This window comes from Harpia harpyja, chromosome 5 (genome assembly GCF_026419915.1).
Source record: "Harpia harpyja isolate bHarHar1 chromosome 5, bHarHar1 primary haplotype, whole genome shotgun sequence".
Taxonomy (NCBI): domain Eukaryota; kingdom Metazoa; phylum Chordata; class Aves; order Accipitriformes; family Accipitridae; genus Harpia; species Harpia harpyja.
Genome location: NC_068944.1, coordinates 55,534,927 through 55,550,335, shown reverse-complemented (window position 1 = coordinate 55,550,335; position 15,409 = coordinate 55,534,927). Strand labels below are relative to the sequence as shown.

Genomic DNA, 15,409 nt, shown 5'->3' with positions numbered 1-15,409 from the left:
TTGTTTAATGGACCGAGAGCAGTAAGTGAAAAAACATTCTCCTGATCTGTAATTATTTCCATGTATTTCTTTGGAATCAGATATAATTCTGAGAAAATGTAATTCTGATTTTTATTACTTACAAGGTTAAAAGCATTTCACTGAAATTGAACAATTAACTTAAATTCAAGTTAAGAATTAAGAAAAAAAAATGCCTGCTGCCTTCTTTCAGCCTGAAATTAAAGCAGAATAACTCCCAAGAATTACCTGTTTCTGTAATGGTCAATATTGAAGCTTTCTATTTTACATTTGATTTTGGTATAGACATCCTGCATATCCACTGAGGCACTGAGATCTTCTAATTCACTGACAACACAAACTTCTGCAATAGTCAAAGAAAATAAACATTATTATGTTATTAATCTGAAACCTGCAAGTTTTTAAGCAAGAAATATCTCTGAAACACTACATTTTGTAAATAGGATGATGCTACTTCTACTCAGAGTTTTTTCATAAAGCACTTTTTGATTCAAATGTCACACCGATAGGAACCAGAAAAAAATTCTAGAATCCAAACTTTGTTATACAAAGAGAGACTTATATATGGGGCTTTTAGTTCAGGTGTTCATAGTATAATTCCTGAAAAAAATGTAAATAGTATTTGCCAAGATATTTACTCTAACAATACTCGAGATTTCTTTCTCTCATGTAATTAGTTTTTTAAAATCAAAGGTTCAAGTATATCTCCTTGAAAATTAGTTTTAATCATTAGTCTCCTTACTTTTTCACATTTCTATGAGTAACAATGTTAATTGCTAAGCAGCAGTGTTTCCTAACAAAAAAAAAAAATATTTGAAGTCTTGCAGTACATTTATAGAATCCTAGTTCCTTTCAAACAATTACTGTCAGGATGATAATCCAACTTTATTCTCAAAGATAAAAAGAGAAGCTGTGTACCACACGTATTTCTCTTTTCAACACAGATGTTGAAACTTCTGTGTTGAACTCCATATTAAACTTTCTATGACTTTTAGAATTATACTATGATGATTATGTTAAATTTCAATTTGAAATTACCAATACAAAACTACATGTCTATAAATGGACATAGACAAAACATACTACTAAATCATATCAAAATGAAACATGATTGCTTCTAAGGCAATAAATGCAGCACTCTATTAAAATACCAACTTATTTCCAATTTAATATAATTATCTTGCCACATGGAGGGGGACGTTTATGCCAAAGAACAACACTAAATTCTGATTACATGCACTAACCTAACTACAGCTTGTCACCCTAGTTTAAAATATAGATCCAACCCATTATTTCTACATTACAGTGTTTAGTAGTGTCAATAAATGCTCTAAATAGCTAATACTGTACTGTAAAATAATGTATGGAATTTAAAATAGTATAGTAGGGGGAAAAATGCTGAATACCTGTGCCATTATTTCTAGGATCAGGAGCAAACAATTTTATAGTAATTTTTGGCAACATCCACTGCATCCATAGGCTGACACGTCCACTTGAGACTCCGATATTACTTGTTGTTTGTTCCAATGTAATGGAGTCTGAGAATGGGGAATCATCACCACCCTGAAGAGAATCACCCTATGAAACAGATGTAATAGCTGAGGAAAAAAAAATATTGCTTTTCACCACTTCTCTTTTTTCTTCTGTCTAGACTGATGTAGATGCCCAAAATATAAACATATACAGACTCACTGACAGTATATTTGAATTAAGCCATTTTTTAACATCAGGAAAAAAATAAAACAAAATATATTCCCTTTTTCTTAGGTAGAGATAATAGACTTTGGCAAAGATTATAGGGTAAAACTGTAAGGTTCCACGACTTTGTTCCACTTCGCATAGTGAGCTTTCCTCATTAACTACACTGATGAAATACTATCATCAATGAAAAAACACAGGATGATAGGAATATTCTGAGATGTAATGGGAGAGCGAATAAGCAGGCTTGTGCATATCTGAAAGGCAAAGGAAGAAAGAGCTGTTGGAGGTGCCAAATGAATAGCCACTCAGTATGGCCATAACACTTCTATACTACATACACGCTGGTTTTGGCCTTGGTATTTTTCCCCTTCTGTGTACTTCCCTGTAACTGCTTGGAAAAATGATTTCCTAAAATAATGGCTTTTTGTAAGAATTGGAAACATTTTAGTTGCCACTTCTAAAATATTTCTGTTATTTAAAAAAGGTGATTGTCACTTGTGATATTCTTAAATATACGATCTGTTGACAAATGAGCTTGTAGAAGCTTCTGTACCATCAATCTCTATTCATTCCCTAAAACATTAAGAGCTCAACAAAGAAGACACAAAGGTTAATGTTTTTAAGAAAAGAACATGACAAATGAAAGCTTTACTGAAAATCCTGTTACGAGGGCTTATCAGAGCCCTGCAGGCACGTTCTGATAATTCTTGATGGCACAACTAAAATATTTACCAGCCATAGGACTTCATCCTGCTCCTTTGCTGGACCTTACTGCCTCCAAACAGAAAAGGAAAGATGCAAACATGTAGCTGCGCATCAGCACCTAGTGTTTACAACCTATTAAACTGAATGCAATGGACACATAAGTCACTGATGTCAACCAGAAGCCACTAAAAATCCACCAGCATCTTCATTTGCAGCTCCACTAAGTACTGCAAGTTTTCTTCAAGCACAAAAGGAAAGGAACAGCATATTGTCACTTTGATCCAAGTTGTTTCTAAGATTTACAGACCAATAAACACCCAAAGTCTTAACTTGAAGTTTTTAGGGATTAGCAATTGTAAATTATGAGGAACAACATGTTTGGAAATTCTGAGATTTATCTAATGACTAACCAAGATGATTTATATGGAAGACACGCTGGAATCGGACCTACAGAGAAAGCATTGCAGTTTGAATCTATTTTAACCTGTCAGGCAAGAAATGACAATGCACTCTCTTCAGCTTCAGATGTCCCAGAAAACTTACTTTCAGTAGCAAAATTTAAAATCTGACAGTACTTGACTCATTCTTCAGTCCAAGACTGGAGAATGTGAGTATGGAAATTCTGTTAGCAATCTATTTTCTGGATGGGTAGAACTTATCCCAAACCAAATGACACAGCTCATATGGAAGCATTTATATTGATAAATCACATTTTCAATCAACTCAGGCCTACAGTTTAATTATAGGATTTCTATCACGTATACACGTTCTCTTCTCACCAACCTAACTGTAAGAGGAGACAAGACAGGTCAAAATCTTATGAAAGTTTTGCACACAATCCACTATGACTTTGGGCTATCTGATATGCACCAAATGGAACAGGTGACATTACGCTTTTAGAATTTATTGCATAATGAAGAATATGATTACCTTTACCACTTTCTTTTTCAGAGAAACACAGCTTCTGCTTCACATTCAGCTCTATGTCACTCAAATTAACATTTATTGATTTTTTTTGTCCCAGCAAAACTCTTAGAGAACACAGAGAGAAACAGCAAAGGTACTTTATCTGTGTGCAGTAACCTTTACCCTTGAAAAACTCAGTGATACCTACTGTAATTGGTAAGTAACAATCTACATTGTCAATAGATGACATAGAGGACTTACCACTCCAGATATCCATTCATGTGAGGAAGGGTGAGCTTGTGCAGCTAACTAATGTATGTTACTGGAAAATAATACCTAAACACAAGACTACAATAACTGGACCAGTTCAACAGATGTAATATGAAGTATTGAAATGAAAATTAAGATTCCATTCACCTTCAGTTATCTATGGTGATGGTGGCTTTGCATTAATCAAAATGCATGAAAGAAAACAGGTATATTTCTATTTCTTTTTATATTATATAAGGCATTATTGCTTATAGCTCTGATCAGACTACCTGTAGAGCTATAGGTGACCATCTTTTGAAAAACTGTTAGACTCCAGAGGTGTAAAAAGTTAGCTGCTATTAATATGAGGTTTCTTAGTGCAGTATAAATTTCAATCTCCTCATCTCACTTTTGAAAACAAATGAAAGGAAAAAAAATCAGGCCATAGCTCAACTAAGACAAACATTCAGGCTAAGTATTGATGCAGGGAGATGGTATATAGCACTGTAATGCTCATTCCACAGTGAAATTACACGATTCAGAAAGATAAGAAAAGAAATACCTTCCTCTCATCAATTAAGTTTTAAGAAAAATCAGTGGTATTTCCATAACATTATATATAATTATAAACTTATACAATTTTAAAAAATATCATCATTGCTAGATTTAGTTTAGTTTAACAAGCTGCAACATGTTTTATGCACTGAGAAATTAGATTTTGCTTTATGAATTATCATTGAAATGACGGTGGGCTTTTGCTTTTCAGATACCATTTGTGAAGGGGAAGACATAAAGAAATCAGTCCAATTCTAACTTTACCATGGTTGAAGACTATTAATCCATCTAATGTTGTCTTTTCATTATTAATGTAACTAACTAGTACAGAATTCCAGTATGTGCAACACTGTCTATGTACAAATCTGTGTTGATTGTATTAAAGAGATCTGCTAAAAAAAGAAAAAAAAAAAGGCATCACGGAAAAAAGATATCCTGGCAGTTACTTGAATTAAAGCTGCTGTTTCTAAAAATTAAGTAGTGCAACTTTGTAAACCTCTAGGATTAGAGATTAATGCTATCATTACTAATCATCAGTGGCTGGTGAACAGCAAATAAGAAAAATGCCTGTTTTTTGCAAAAGAGTTCATGATGAAGAAAACATTCCCTATAAGAAGTGTTTCACTAGTGTACAGAAAGCAAGTGCTGTTATAATCGGGAAGATTTCCTTAAATATTAGTGATAATGTGTCAAGGAACCATGGATATGGCATTAGGTAACAGGGTACAAGTCAGACTGAAAAAAAGATATTACTCGTTGGATTTGTGAATGCCATGCAGGAATGAGATCACAGACCATGAAAGACAAACAACAGAGAGTTTCAACCTGTAGGAAAAACAAGTAGCTTACCTTCAAGAGACCTAACAAAAGGGTAAGAAAATCATGTAATACTGACAGTACTAACCTCTGAAAAGGTGCAATCTATGCTAGCATCTGAAATATGAAAAAGCAAATAGGGTAATAAAGTGGAATGCATATTATATATTCATTGTCCTATGATGGGTTTTGTCTGTGATGTCTTTATTCTACATAAATCTTCTAGATGTCTGCTATAAAATGCTTGATCACTTATTAATGAGGGGTGGGGGAGAGAATATAAATGAATGAATGAACAAACACAGAGCTGGAGGTACAAAAGACCTCGCAGAAACAAATTGAAGAAAACTAACACCTATGCCTTGGTCTGAATGAAGTTCTTGCTCTGTAAAAAAAGCTGTACTTAGAGGCCTATCAATTAAATACTCCATAAAGGCAGAAGTGGTGCAATTAGCCCAGAAACTAAGACAAGAGAAACACGGCGCTCTCTGTATGAGACAGACATGTACAGACTGGTCTGAAGTAGCTGGACAAGGACGAGAAGGGTATGTGCAAGATGAATCAGAAGGAAAGAACACTTGCCTGTGTATGTTTATATTTATTTGCATGTGTGGTGGAAGGAGCAGAAAGCTGTAATAACGGGAGTTAAGGAAATTAATTTGGGAAAGAAGATTCTGAATGCAACTACAGAAGACAAGTTACAAAAACAAGGAATGAATGGATGAGTCCATTGGTGAGAGAGCTGGCAACAGAGCATAGAAGAGAACAAGCAGACAAGCAGAGTTAAAGAAGAAAGAGCTATATCTGGTTCCCTTCAAACAGACCTCCCAGAGGGAAACTTCTCTATGCCATTTTAACCACCGATCTTTATAACACCTTCTCTCTTTTAGAATCCTTTCTTCCTTGAAAGGCTCTTAACTGTCACCAAGTTGTCAGTGTGTTTAAATCAGTAACAACTAGCTTATAAAAATTAAATGGGAGAAAGGACTTACTCAAGGTTACTTTGTTTTTTCAAAAAAACTTCAGCCATACACTGTGCCTTCTCACCTTTCCTGCTTCCCTCCTTGTCCTTTCTCTTTTGAGCATTTCTTCTCCATTGTGTTCTCATTGAGCAAAATTCCTTACACAAAACAACCTGAAATCCCTCTCCAAGCCATGGACTTAACATGACCGTCTTGCTTATGTAATTTGTTTACTCTTCCCTCTTCCATTTTTCTCTTACATTGTCAGCAAATTCAGATTACTTAATGTAGCAGGACCTGTCTCCTGCTGTGTATCTAATAATATTTAATGATTACCACAGTAGGACATCTAATTGGAGAAACCTCAGATAGCTCATTTCACTAAGATGCATCCAACTCCAAAGCAAGTGTGGCACAGTGGACATATGGCACCCAACCAGATGGAAAAAAAAAAAAAAGGTGGTAGAACATGCTAAATAACATGTTCAGGGCAGAGGTTAACTCCTTTCTGCCAAACTGTGACTCATATTTCGTATTTGCTTCCCCAGGAAAATCCTTTCTGCCTCCTGCCAGACCTTTTCATCCAAAGACTCCTATCTCTGAGTACTGTTTACTAACCATGCTTTTGCAAGACATTTCCTATTGTCCTCACAAAAAACTCTACTCTCTCCAGTGGCACTTAGTTGTCCTACAAGGCAGCACTGACAGCAACAGGAAAGTAGGTGTCTTTTCAGCACTGTAAGCAGAACTGTTTTGTTTCTACAAAGATGCCAGTGCATCCTTCCCCGGTATGGGGAAAGAATGAAAACTGGGAAATGGCCTTGCAGAGTGTCAGGCCTGGAAGTCCCCCAGCATCTGAAAGGATGTAGGCAGAGCAGCCACTTCTCCAATACTAACCGATGTTAGTCCTTACAGCTTCTCCTGAAATGGCAGGCTCCATTGATAGGACAGTGGTATACGCCACAAGGCAACAACAACCCAGCCATTTTGCCATTCTCTGACTGTCCCTGCCCACCCTCTTCAAACACTAGCCTGCCTCTCCTCCAACTATCTACTCTGCCTATTTGTAAAGCTATAAAAAGCAGGAGCAAAAATGTATCCTTCCAGAGCTGGAAGGAACACAACACTTTGAGAATCCTGTCTCCCTTCTTAATGAGTCTTTTTTTTGCAAAGTCCTCATTCTGACACCAGAGAAGCCTCATCCTATTTCATAACTTGCAATTTCACACCATCAGCATGGCATCAGTTCTGAGCCTTTCAATTTCTGCCAATAAATTCCCTTCTTCTTCCTGTTTCTTTCATATAACTCATCCAAACGGTTCTTTGACAGTCTGCCTTGCAATAACTTCCCACACCTTCATAATTTGCCTTTGAGTGATGTCCCTTAAAGATGATGCTTCTGTGTTGGAGTTTCGTTGTGTCTGGGATGACTTTTATCATCAAACCTCACATGCTCTAGAGACGTTAGAGTCAACAGTACTTTGAAACAGGGGGGATCCCTTCAGCAGGGCAGCTCTGAAGGAAGGAACCAGCCAAGGACAATTTCCCTTAGCTGAGATCCTCAGGTGGATTTCACAGGGTATCAAGAAATTGAAGCCAATTAAAGGTCAAGGAAAAGAGAGAAACAATACTTATTTAAACCTGATAATACTGAATTACAGTTCAAGTCAAAGTTCAAGCCAATGTTGATGTTCTGTGGATGGATTTTGCTCTCTACTCTTTTCATTCTATAAAAAGCATTTCCTCCCCCCCCTTTTTTTTTTAGAGCTGGAGCATTTTTTAAGTTCTTTTTATACTGCAGGCACACTTAGTTTGCCAAACTGTAACTTACAAACTGTGATGGAGGGGGTGTGAATGACAGACAATCTCCTCCCTGCCCTCCATACACACCCTCATGCTCCCACCGGACATGTTCCAGAATGCTTTTTGTATGAAAATCAACTTTGTTCTAAAATTTTGGCAGATCTCTATATTTCTGACAGTTAAAAAAGAAAAAACAACAGCAAATTAAAGGGCTACAGTTAACAGCAAATACATACTGCCACCATGGCAAGTTCTACATTTTATAATTTGGTTCTTTTTTTTTCATAATTTAGTGTGTTCAGATGTTTCATGCAGTTTGTTAACTTTTTTTTTCCACAGAGAGCTGTTTTTGTTTAGTGGTTTGAGTATATAGATAACTTTGTTCTGTAGAAAACTAAGGCTATCATTTTCCCACACTTTTCTTTAAGCTTATTTTTCTGAAGATACTAAATTATGTACTATGCCTCTCGGATAATCAGCCAGTTGATAATTTTGGCACAAGCTTACTTATAACAGTATTTGTGAGATTCTTTAAGAACTGCATTTATCTAGCATAACCCCATACATATATTGTCGTGGTTTAACCCCAGCCAGCAACTAAGCACCACACGGCCACTTGCTCACTCCCTCCCACAGCAGGATGGGGGGAAGAGAATTGGAAGGGTAAAAGTGAGAAAACTCATGGTTTGAGATAAGAACTGTTTAATAATTGAAATAAAATATAAGAATAGTAATAGTAAAGATTGTAATGAAAAGGAAAATAACAAAGAGAGAGAAATAAAAGACAAGTGATGCAAATGAAAACAATTGCTCACCACCAATCAAACAATGTCCAGCCAGTCCCTGAGCAGTGGCCGCATGGCCAACCTTCCCCCTAGTTTTATTGCTGAGCATGACATCATACGGTCTGGAATATCCCTTTGGTCAGTCAGGGTCAGCTGTCCCAACTATGTCCCCTCCCAAATTCTTGTGCACCCCCAGCTTACTCGCTGGTGGGGTGGGGTGAGAAGCAGAAAATACAACACTGTGCAAGCACTGTTCAGCAATAACTAAAACATCCCTGAATTATCAACACTGTTTTCAGCACAAATCAAAAATGTAGCCCCATACTAGCTACTATGAAGAAAATTAACCCTACCCCAGCCAAACCCAGCACATACATAAAAAGCAAACTAACCCAGGAATGTGCAATGAAATTTAAAAGCAGGAAACCCTGAATTTTAGGGAATATGGCTGTTACCAACTTCCAAGCCTATTGTATCTATGAAGTTTACAAAAACCCAAGAGTTACAGGTACAGGCCCAGATGGATCATCAGAATCAGCTTCCTCATTTTCTAAATACATAATGGAATAGGCCATATATCTGATATGCTATAACCAAAAAATACACAGGTGAGGAAAAGAGGCCAAAGGTGCTTGCAGTTTCTGTTACTATTGCTGGAGCTAAGCATTCGCTGGCATCATTCCAATGTTGTTTGTGCTTATGCTTGTCTGATTTGCAGGTATTTCTCACACTTTAATTTCTGTAGCATGCGAGGTGGCTTTACTAAATCCTATTCAAACTGTGTAGCGCACAACTGCATAGCTGTAGAACAAAACTTTATTTAGTCAATGCACAACTAAGGACTACACATGCATGTATTTCTGGAAGTGAACTTGAAAAAGAAAACCAGTCCTTGAATTTCTAGGAGTCAAACAGACAATGTCGGTGTAAACAACATTATCAGAAATAAAGGAATTGTGAACCTTTGGACACAGCCAGAGGCAGAATAAGTTCGGGGTCAGACACCTTGCACTGCAGTTCTGTACTCAAGTTACTGCGTTCCCATCCAGTATTCCGGGTCACTTGTGTGTACTACCACTTGGACTAGCTAGCTTGACAGTATAGCTAAAACTGCATTAAGCTGAGGCTTTCAGCGATAACCTCTTCTGTTTGCAGCTATTCCAGCTGCAGAGCTTATCAACAGACATCCCCAGCTGCTCAACAACATATCCCTGCCAGGGGTTACTGGGTTACTGGCTCCACCCATCTCCTACTTCAACAGTTCAATGTGAACATACTATCTAAATTTTTTCTGCCATTCAAACACACGTAAACGGTTGAATTGACCCATTCTCTTTCTCAGTGGCAGAAGTACTGCAGATGCTCCTTTGAAGGCAGACGTTGCTATATGGCTATCCTTTGGGAGGTGAAAAATGAAGAGATTGCATTTCTTAGCCTTCTGTTAATGGTACTGTAATCAGAACCATTGGGCAGAGTCACAGGGCCTGAAAATCTCATGGGTCTGCAGTAGCTGACTTTTTTTTTTAATGAGCTCAAATTCTTAGAAATTTTTTGCAGTAAAAACCTTAAGAAACTGAAGTGAGAAGAGAGACTGTGCTCTCGTTTCTCATGCAGTTTCAATTTTCATTTTGGATTTTCAGCACCCAGCGTGGTATTGTTAAATATATTTATGCATTAATTTTCTGCCCTGTTTCCAGATCTACAGAAAAATCAAGCCAGAGACAGAAACCCTGAACTATTTTCCCACAACTTCTCATGCCAAGTCCTAAAATATACAATTTAATTCTTTCACCAATTGTTGCAAATTGACCAATATACTGAGTTTATTTTCTTAGCAGAATTTATCTTTGTTCATCAGGAAGATCCAAACATATGAGGCCTTCCTCCTTGGCCTGCCTAAAGCTCAGGGATGATCACAGTTTGGCCACACTACTGCTATGCCTTATCAAAATAACTTCTGCGTTCTTGCTCAATCACTGAGCTTCCCCAAGGACTAAACACTTCTACCACTGTTTGTACTTAAGTAAACAGTAACAAGTGGCCTGTTATAGTCTGTACTACCTTTGCTTTTGCTGTTCCAAAGGAGGGATGGTAAAAATGATTAACTGTTTCCACCCCTCCAGTACTTAAGACTCTCACTTATGCTTCCCTGTCTTACCACCACCCAGACTAACATTCAGTAAGCTAGGTAGCTTTATCCACACAGGACTGTGGTGCTCACTACCAACTTGTCAGCTTGAAAAGAATTACATGCAGCTTAAAATATAAATCATCCACAGATCACATAAACAAATTACTTCTTTTGCTTTTTAATATAAACAGTTGTGAGAGTTTGCTTTCTTCCAATTAATTTATGGCAAGCCTGTTGCAGCTGAAAGCAGCTTTAAAAATAATCATTTGTCTACCACAGAACAAAATAACACATTAACTGTAAAATCTCTAAACTTAAAAAAACGTACCTGTCGCTGCAAAGTATTTTTGGTCAACAGACTTCAAAATTTCAACATTTAAAAATATAGGAACATATAAACAAAATACAGACTCTGATAATCACAAACTTCTGGAAAATATCTCTAAGTCAAACCTGTAAAAATACGTATTATTGTTTAATTCCTCTATATAGTCCATTGCTCCTTATTAGCAATAATGACTATAAAATATATAGCTGCACAGTGAAATCGTGGCTGATGCACTCGACTTTTATACATTACCTCCTCCATTTCTTTCATTAAAAACATTACTGTTACAATAGTCCAAAAACAAGTTATAATTTACAAATATAGGATAATATTTTTCAAATCAAACAACATGGACCTAGGTTTGCTCCCACTGACTTCTTTGCAACTAACATTAGGCCAGTATTAAGTAACTTCAAATTTCTAAAGACCAATATATGCATCTGTAAGTAACAGCATTTTAGAGAATGTAAAGATGTTAAGTACATAGTATTTAAAGAGATTAAAGCAAAAGTATTTTTCTATTTCTCTGAGTACTTGCAAGTTGTTTTCAGACCTGCCAGTACCAAGACAGGAATCAAGTAAGGCGTTGTTGGTGTTAGGACTCCTGGCCAGTGAGTGCCTGCACTATACCTGCCTCATCTGCTTTTATTGCTCTGTTGATGGAATTCAGACTCTGTGGGAAGGGAAAGGAGTGGTCCAGTTCCAACCAGCAGCAAAACCACAGACAGGGATAAATCAGACCCAGGAAAATGGGGTAATGCTCCAATCTTCTCAGCTGCCTCCCCAAAGCTGCCTCCACCCTCCCTTTCCCCTCTATTGTTCACTGAAAGCATGCTTTTTTCAGTCACCCTCCGCTTCCACGCAGTATCACTTATTCTCGGTTAACTTTCCTGACATCCCAGTTCCTACAATCAGCATTTCTGTGAGGTATTAAAGATAAATTTTGCCTTTCTGTCTCCAAACACCACCACAATCCCTCTCCATGGCTCAGATTTTCTATACCAGTCTCTGAAGAGTACTTGAAGAATACCATGACATATGAAGCTGACAAGCGTTAGGTTACTCTGACATCCCCCACCCCGCTTCTATACTCTTTGAAATTAAAATTACTTCTTCAGAATGTACCTGGAAAAATATTCAGCCCTTAACTGTACTTTGGTGCAAGACAATGCAATTGGGTTCTAAAATACTTGTTTGGATTTCACTAGTTAGGCTCTTGTGAACAAACAGGGTCTCCAGATAAGAAGTCTTATGTCTAAGATAGATGTTATATATAACGATCCACACTTGGATAGACTGTGGAGGGCTACGTCTTCACCCAGAAGAAAAACTTGGCCTCATTGGAAATGGTATGGTATAACAGACTCACACCTGCAGCCCATTAGGCAATCTGACAGGTAGAACTAGCTGCTGTACTTCACAGGAGACAAAACAATAAAAAAAAAAAATCTGTCTACAAGGCCTGTTGACTTACTTTGCCTGCTTTTGAGGCAGAGGAATAGCTGTATAGCTCTCTGTACAGATGCCACTCAGATGCACCCCTGCATCTATAATGGGGTTTTGTGCATATTTGAACATACTAAAGAGGTTGTTTTTCTTCAAATAAAGTCTATATTATGTGACTATAACTGAGGCACTCAGCAGACTGAAGTAGTTCAAAGTAACAGCTGGAGACAGCAAAAGTGACCAGATTCTCTCTCTCATCTTCATATCCTACTGTCTTCAAACAAAGGAGAGGCACAATTTCATGATCACAGTATCTACAGCTAGGTATGGTGATAGTAATTAAGTTAGCAAAAGAAAACAGGGAAACTAAGTGATTAACTACTCTCAAAGGACAAACAGCTTTCACTAGTGAAAAAGAACAAGGGAGAACATTCCTCAGTTAATTTTTCAATACATACATTTTTAAATTCTCAACAATCCTTACCTCAAAGAACAGGACAGCAATCATGTCATTATAATGAAAACTTAGGCTGTACTTTGATACTAGGAATTATGTTGAATAAGTTCAGAGACAGCCACCAACTGCAGAAGAGAATGTGTTATAAAGATACTGCCAACCATTATGTTACAAATTATTTAATTTATATTCTCTAAAATAGTCTATTAGAAATGTGAGAAGAAAATATGGTTCCTTTTATTATTTCTCACTGGTTGGCAAAGCGTGATTCTCCTACCTCTTTCCCCTTCCCACCCTCAACAGTACTTACACAACTCACAGACATCAGGACTGTGCATAGTCTCAGGAACAATGTTCTTAGCTACTTTACACATGACGATTTGCGAAAGTACATTGCAAAGCTTCAAAACACTTTGAGATTTATTTTTACTGATGGCCACCAAAAGATTAAAAAGAAAAAAAAAAATCAGATAAAGTGATGACTACATTGATTTAAAATGGTGGTAGAGTGCTTAAGTTCCTCTTCCCCATGGCTTAATAAAAACCTGTTTGGAAAATGTTACTTTGTTTACATCATCTAGAAAGCATTAACTTGGTCATCCTATTAGGTGATTACCTCACTCCAACTGGTAGCTTGACATAAAATTAGTCCTAAGAGTGAAAGGATAACTGGTTTTTTTGAGGCTTGTTTTGTTTTAAACATCAGCCTTTAAATACATGAAAGCGCTAGGTCAAGACAACCTTTGATGTTACATCCCGTAACAACCAAATAATTTAGATGAATCCTCCACTGGCTATCAGTTCCTTTTCACCTTACAGTACCACTAACGTTTTTCAAGAAATCACAAGATCAGTAGGTGGTCTTTAAGTATAAAAATTGACTCAAATTCATAAAAATGATAGTACCCACAAACTCAAATACAGTGTTTTTGTAGCTACTAGTCTTAGAGGAATCTAAACTCTGGCTTGACTTCCCATGACAAAGATTCTCTCCACGTCTTTTTTTCAACGACAGTAATTTATAACCTTCGCCCTCTCTTTTTTACTGTTAATTAAAACCCTGGTACACCCTACGTACTCTTTTGATTTTGATCACCTCAATACACCTAATACTCCCACGCAGTTAATCAGAAATGGAGTAAGATTTTCCTCAGCTGCTGAGCCAAAAGTATTACCCTCCTACTTGAACAACTCTGTGAATCTTTTCCTGACAATATAAAAATCAGCCTTCTAATTCTTATTTTCAGTTTCTGACAAAAAACTTCTTACAATCTCAAATATCTCGCCATGTATACATTCTCCCACCTCACTGCCTCCATTAAACAAATGACAACTGCCTCTGTATGCTTTTCTATCTGTGCTCTTACATACCCATTGTGCTGGCTCTTTCTTTTGAACTGCCTTCCTACCCCAGTCACAGACAGAACACCTTGGGCTGAGAGCACTGAATGGAGATGATGGACAGGAGATCTATTCCTCAGTCTTTCAGTCATAAGAACTATGGCTTCATGCAAATGTTTTCTCCTGTGTGTAGCTTTCTTTCCTCTTCCATATCTTTAATAATATCCTCAAAACATGGTCAATTTTTTAATTTATTTATCCTGTCTAAGCACAACGATACATTCCTTTCAAAGCAGTTTTCAAATCTCAGTTGTAAAGTGCTATGTCAACTTTAAGTCCCCCATTGTGAAAAAAATCCAATATTAATGCCATGTGTTTTCATAGAACTTTCTGTTCTAAGAAGATTGAAATTATGGTCTTAGCTTCAGAGTGGAAAAGACTGAACACAAATTCTAACATTGTCCTTTGTTGGCTAATTCACCAAACTTCATTTAGATCAGGAGAAAATTTATTTAGCTAGTGCATAGCATTTGTTGAGAATAGGAATAAATGGTGAACAACATTTTGCAAAGGGGTAGGATATGAACACTGAACTTTGACCCATATGACCAAAATAATCTTGGTAACATATGGATTAAAACAATTACTGAATCGGTTTCAAGTAATGCTCCAAGTACAGCATGTACTCCAAATACTGCTGTCTATATAGACGGTCAAAACCAAATTGTTATTTATAAAGCTGGTGGTTTCTGATTTTAATGAGAAAGGGATTTGATGTAGGTGAAAAAACACTATTTTTGTGACCATATTGTTTTCTTACTGCTATTGCTTTCCTTCAATTCTGTATCCATAGCAAAAATTTTCACAATTGAGATTACACACACATAGAAATACACCAAAACCAAGGCTATTCAAATAATCTAGAAACATTTTAGTAAAATAACTTAAGAACTGAAACTCTAGCTCAAACACCTTTTAATGACAGTTACGTGTGTGTGTGATGCATATAAAAAGTAAGCACTAGCAATCACCATTTCATTTTCTCCAAACCTGGGAATTAATATAAACCATACATAGGGTTAAAGCAGTCTGACCAAATGTTGTTGAATATGTAATTGCACTCAGCATTCAAAGTGCTGTGTATTTGCTTGTGTTCCAAGGCTGTTCTACAGGGTGCCCCCAAAATTGCTGTGTTTATCCTGAGAA

At 36.8% G+C, this 15,409-nt stretch overlaps 1 protein-coding gene across 6 annotated transcripts in view; it reads right to left on the bottom strand.

Moving 5' to 3' along the window:
* The window catches only part of VPS13B (vacuolar protein sorting 13 homolog B), a 486,767-nt gene that overhangs the window by 200,712 nt on the left and 270,646 nt on the right, over positions 1-15,409 (bottom strand). For all 6 annotated transcript variants that reach the window (XM_052788600.1, XM_052788599.1, XM_052788598.1 and 3 more), the window contains exons 26-27: positions 1,425-1,596; positions 247-361 (exon numbers count right to left, since the gene is read on the bottom strand). In XM_052788600.1, the coding sequence (XP_052644560.1) occupies positions 247-361; positions 1,425-1,596 (287 nt within the window). The remainder of the gene's footprint in view (positions 1-246; positions 362-1,424; positions 1,597-15,409) is intronic.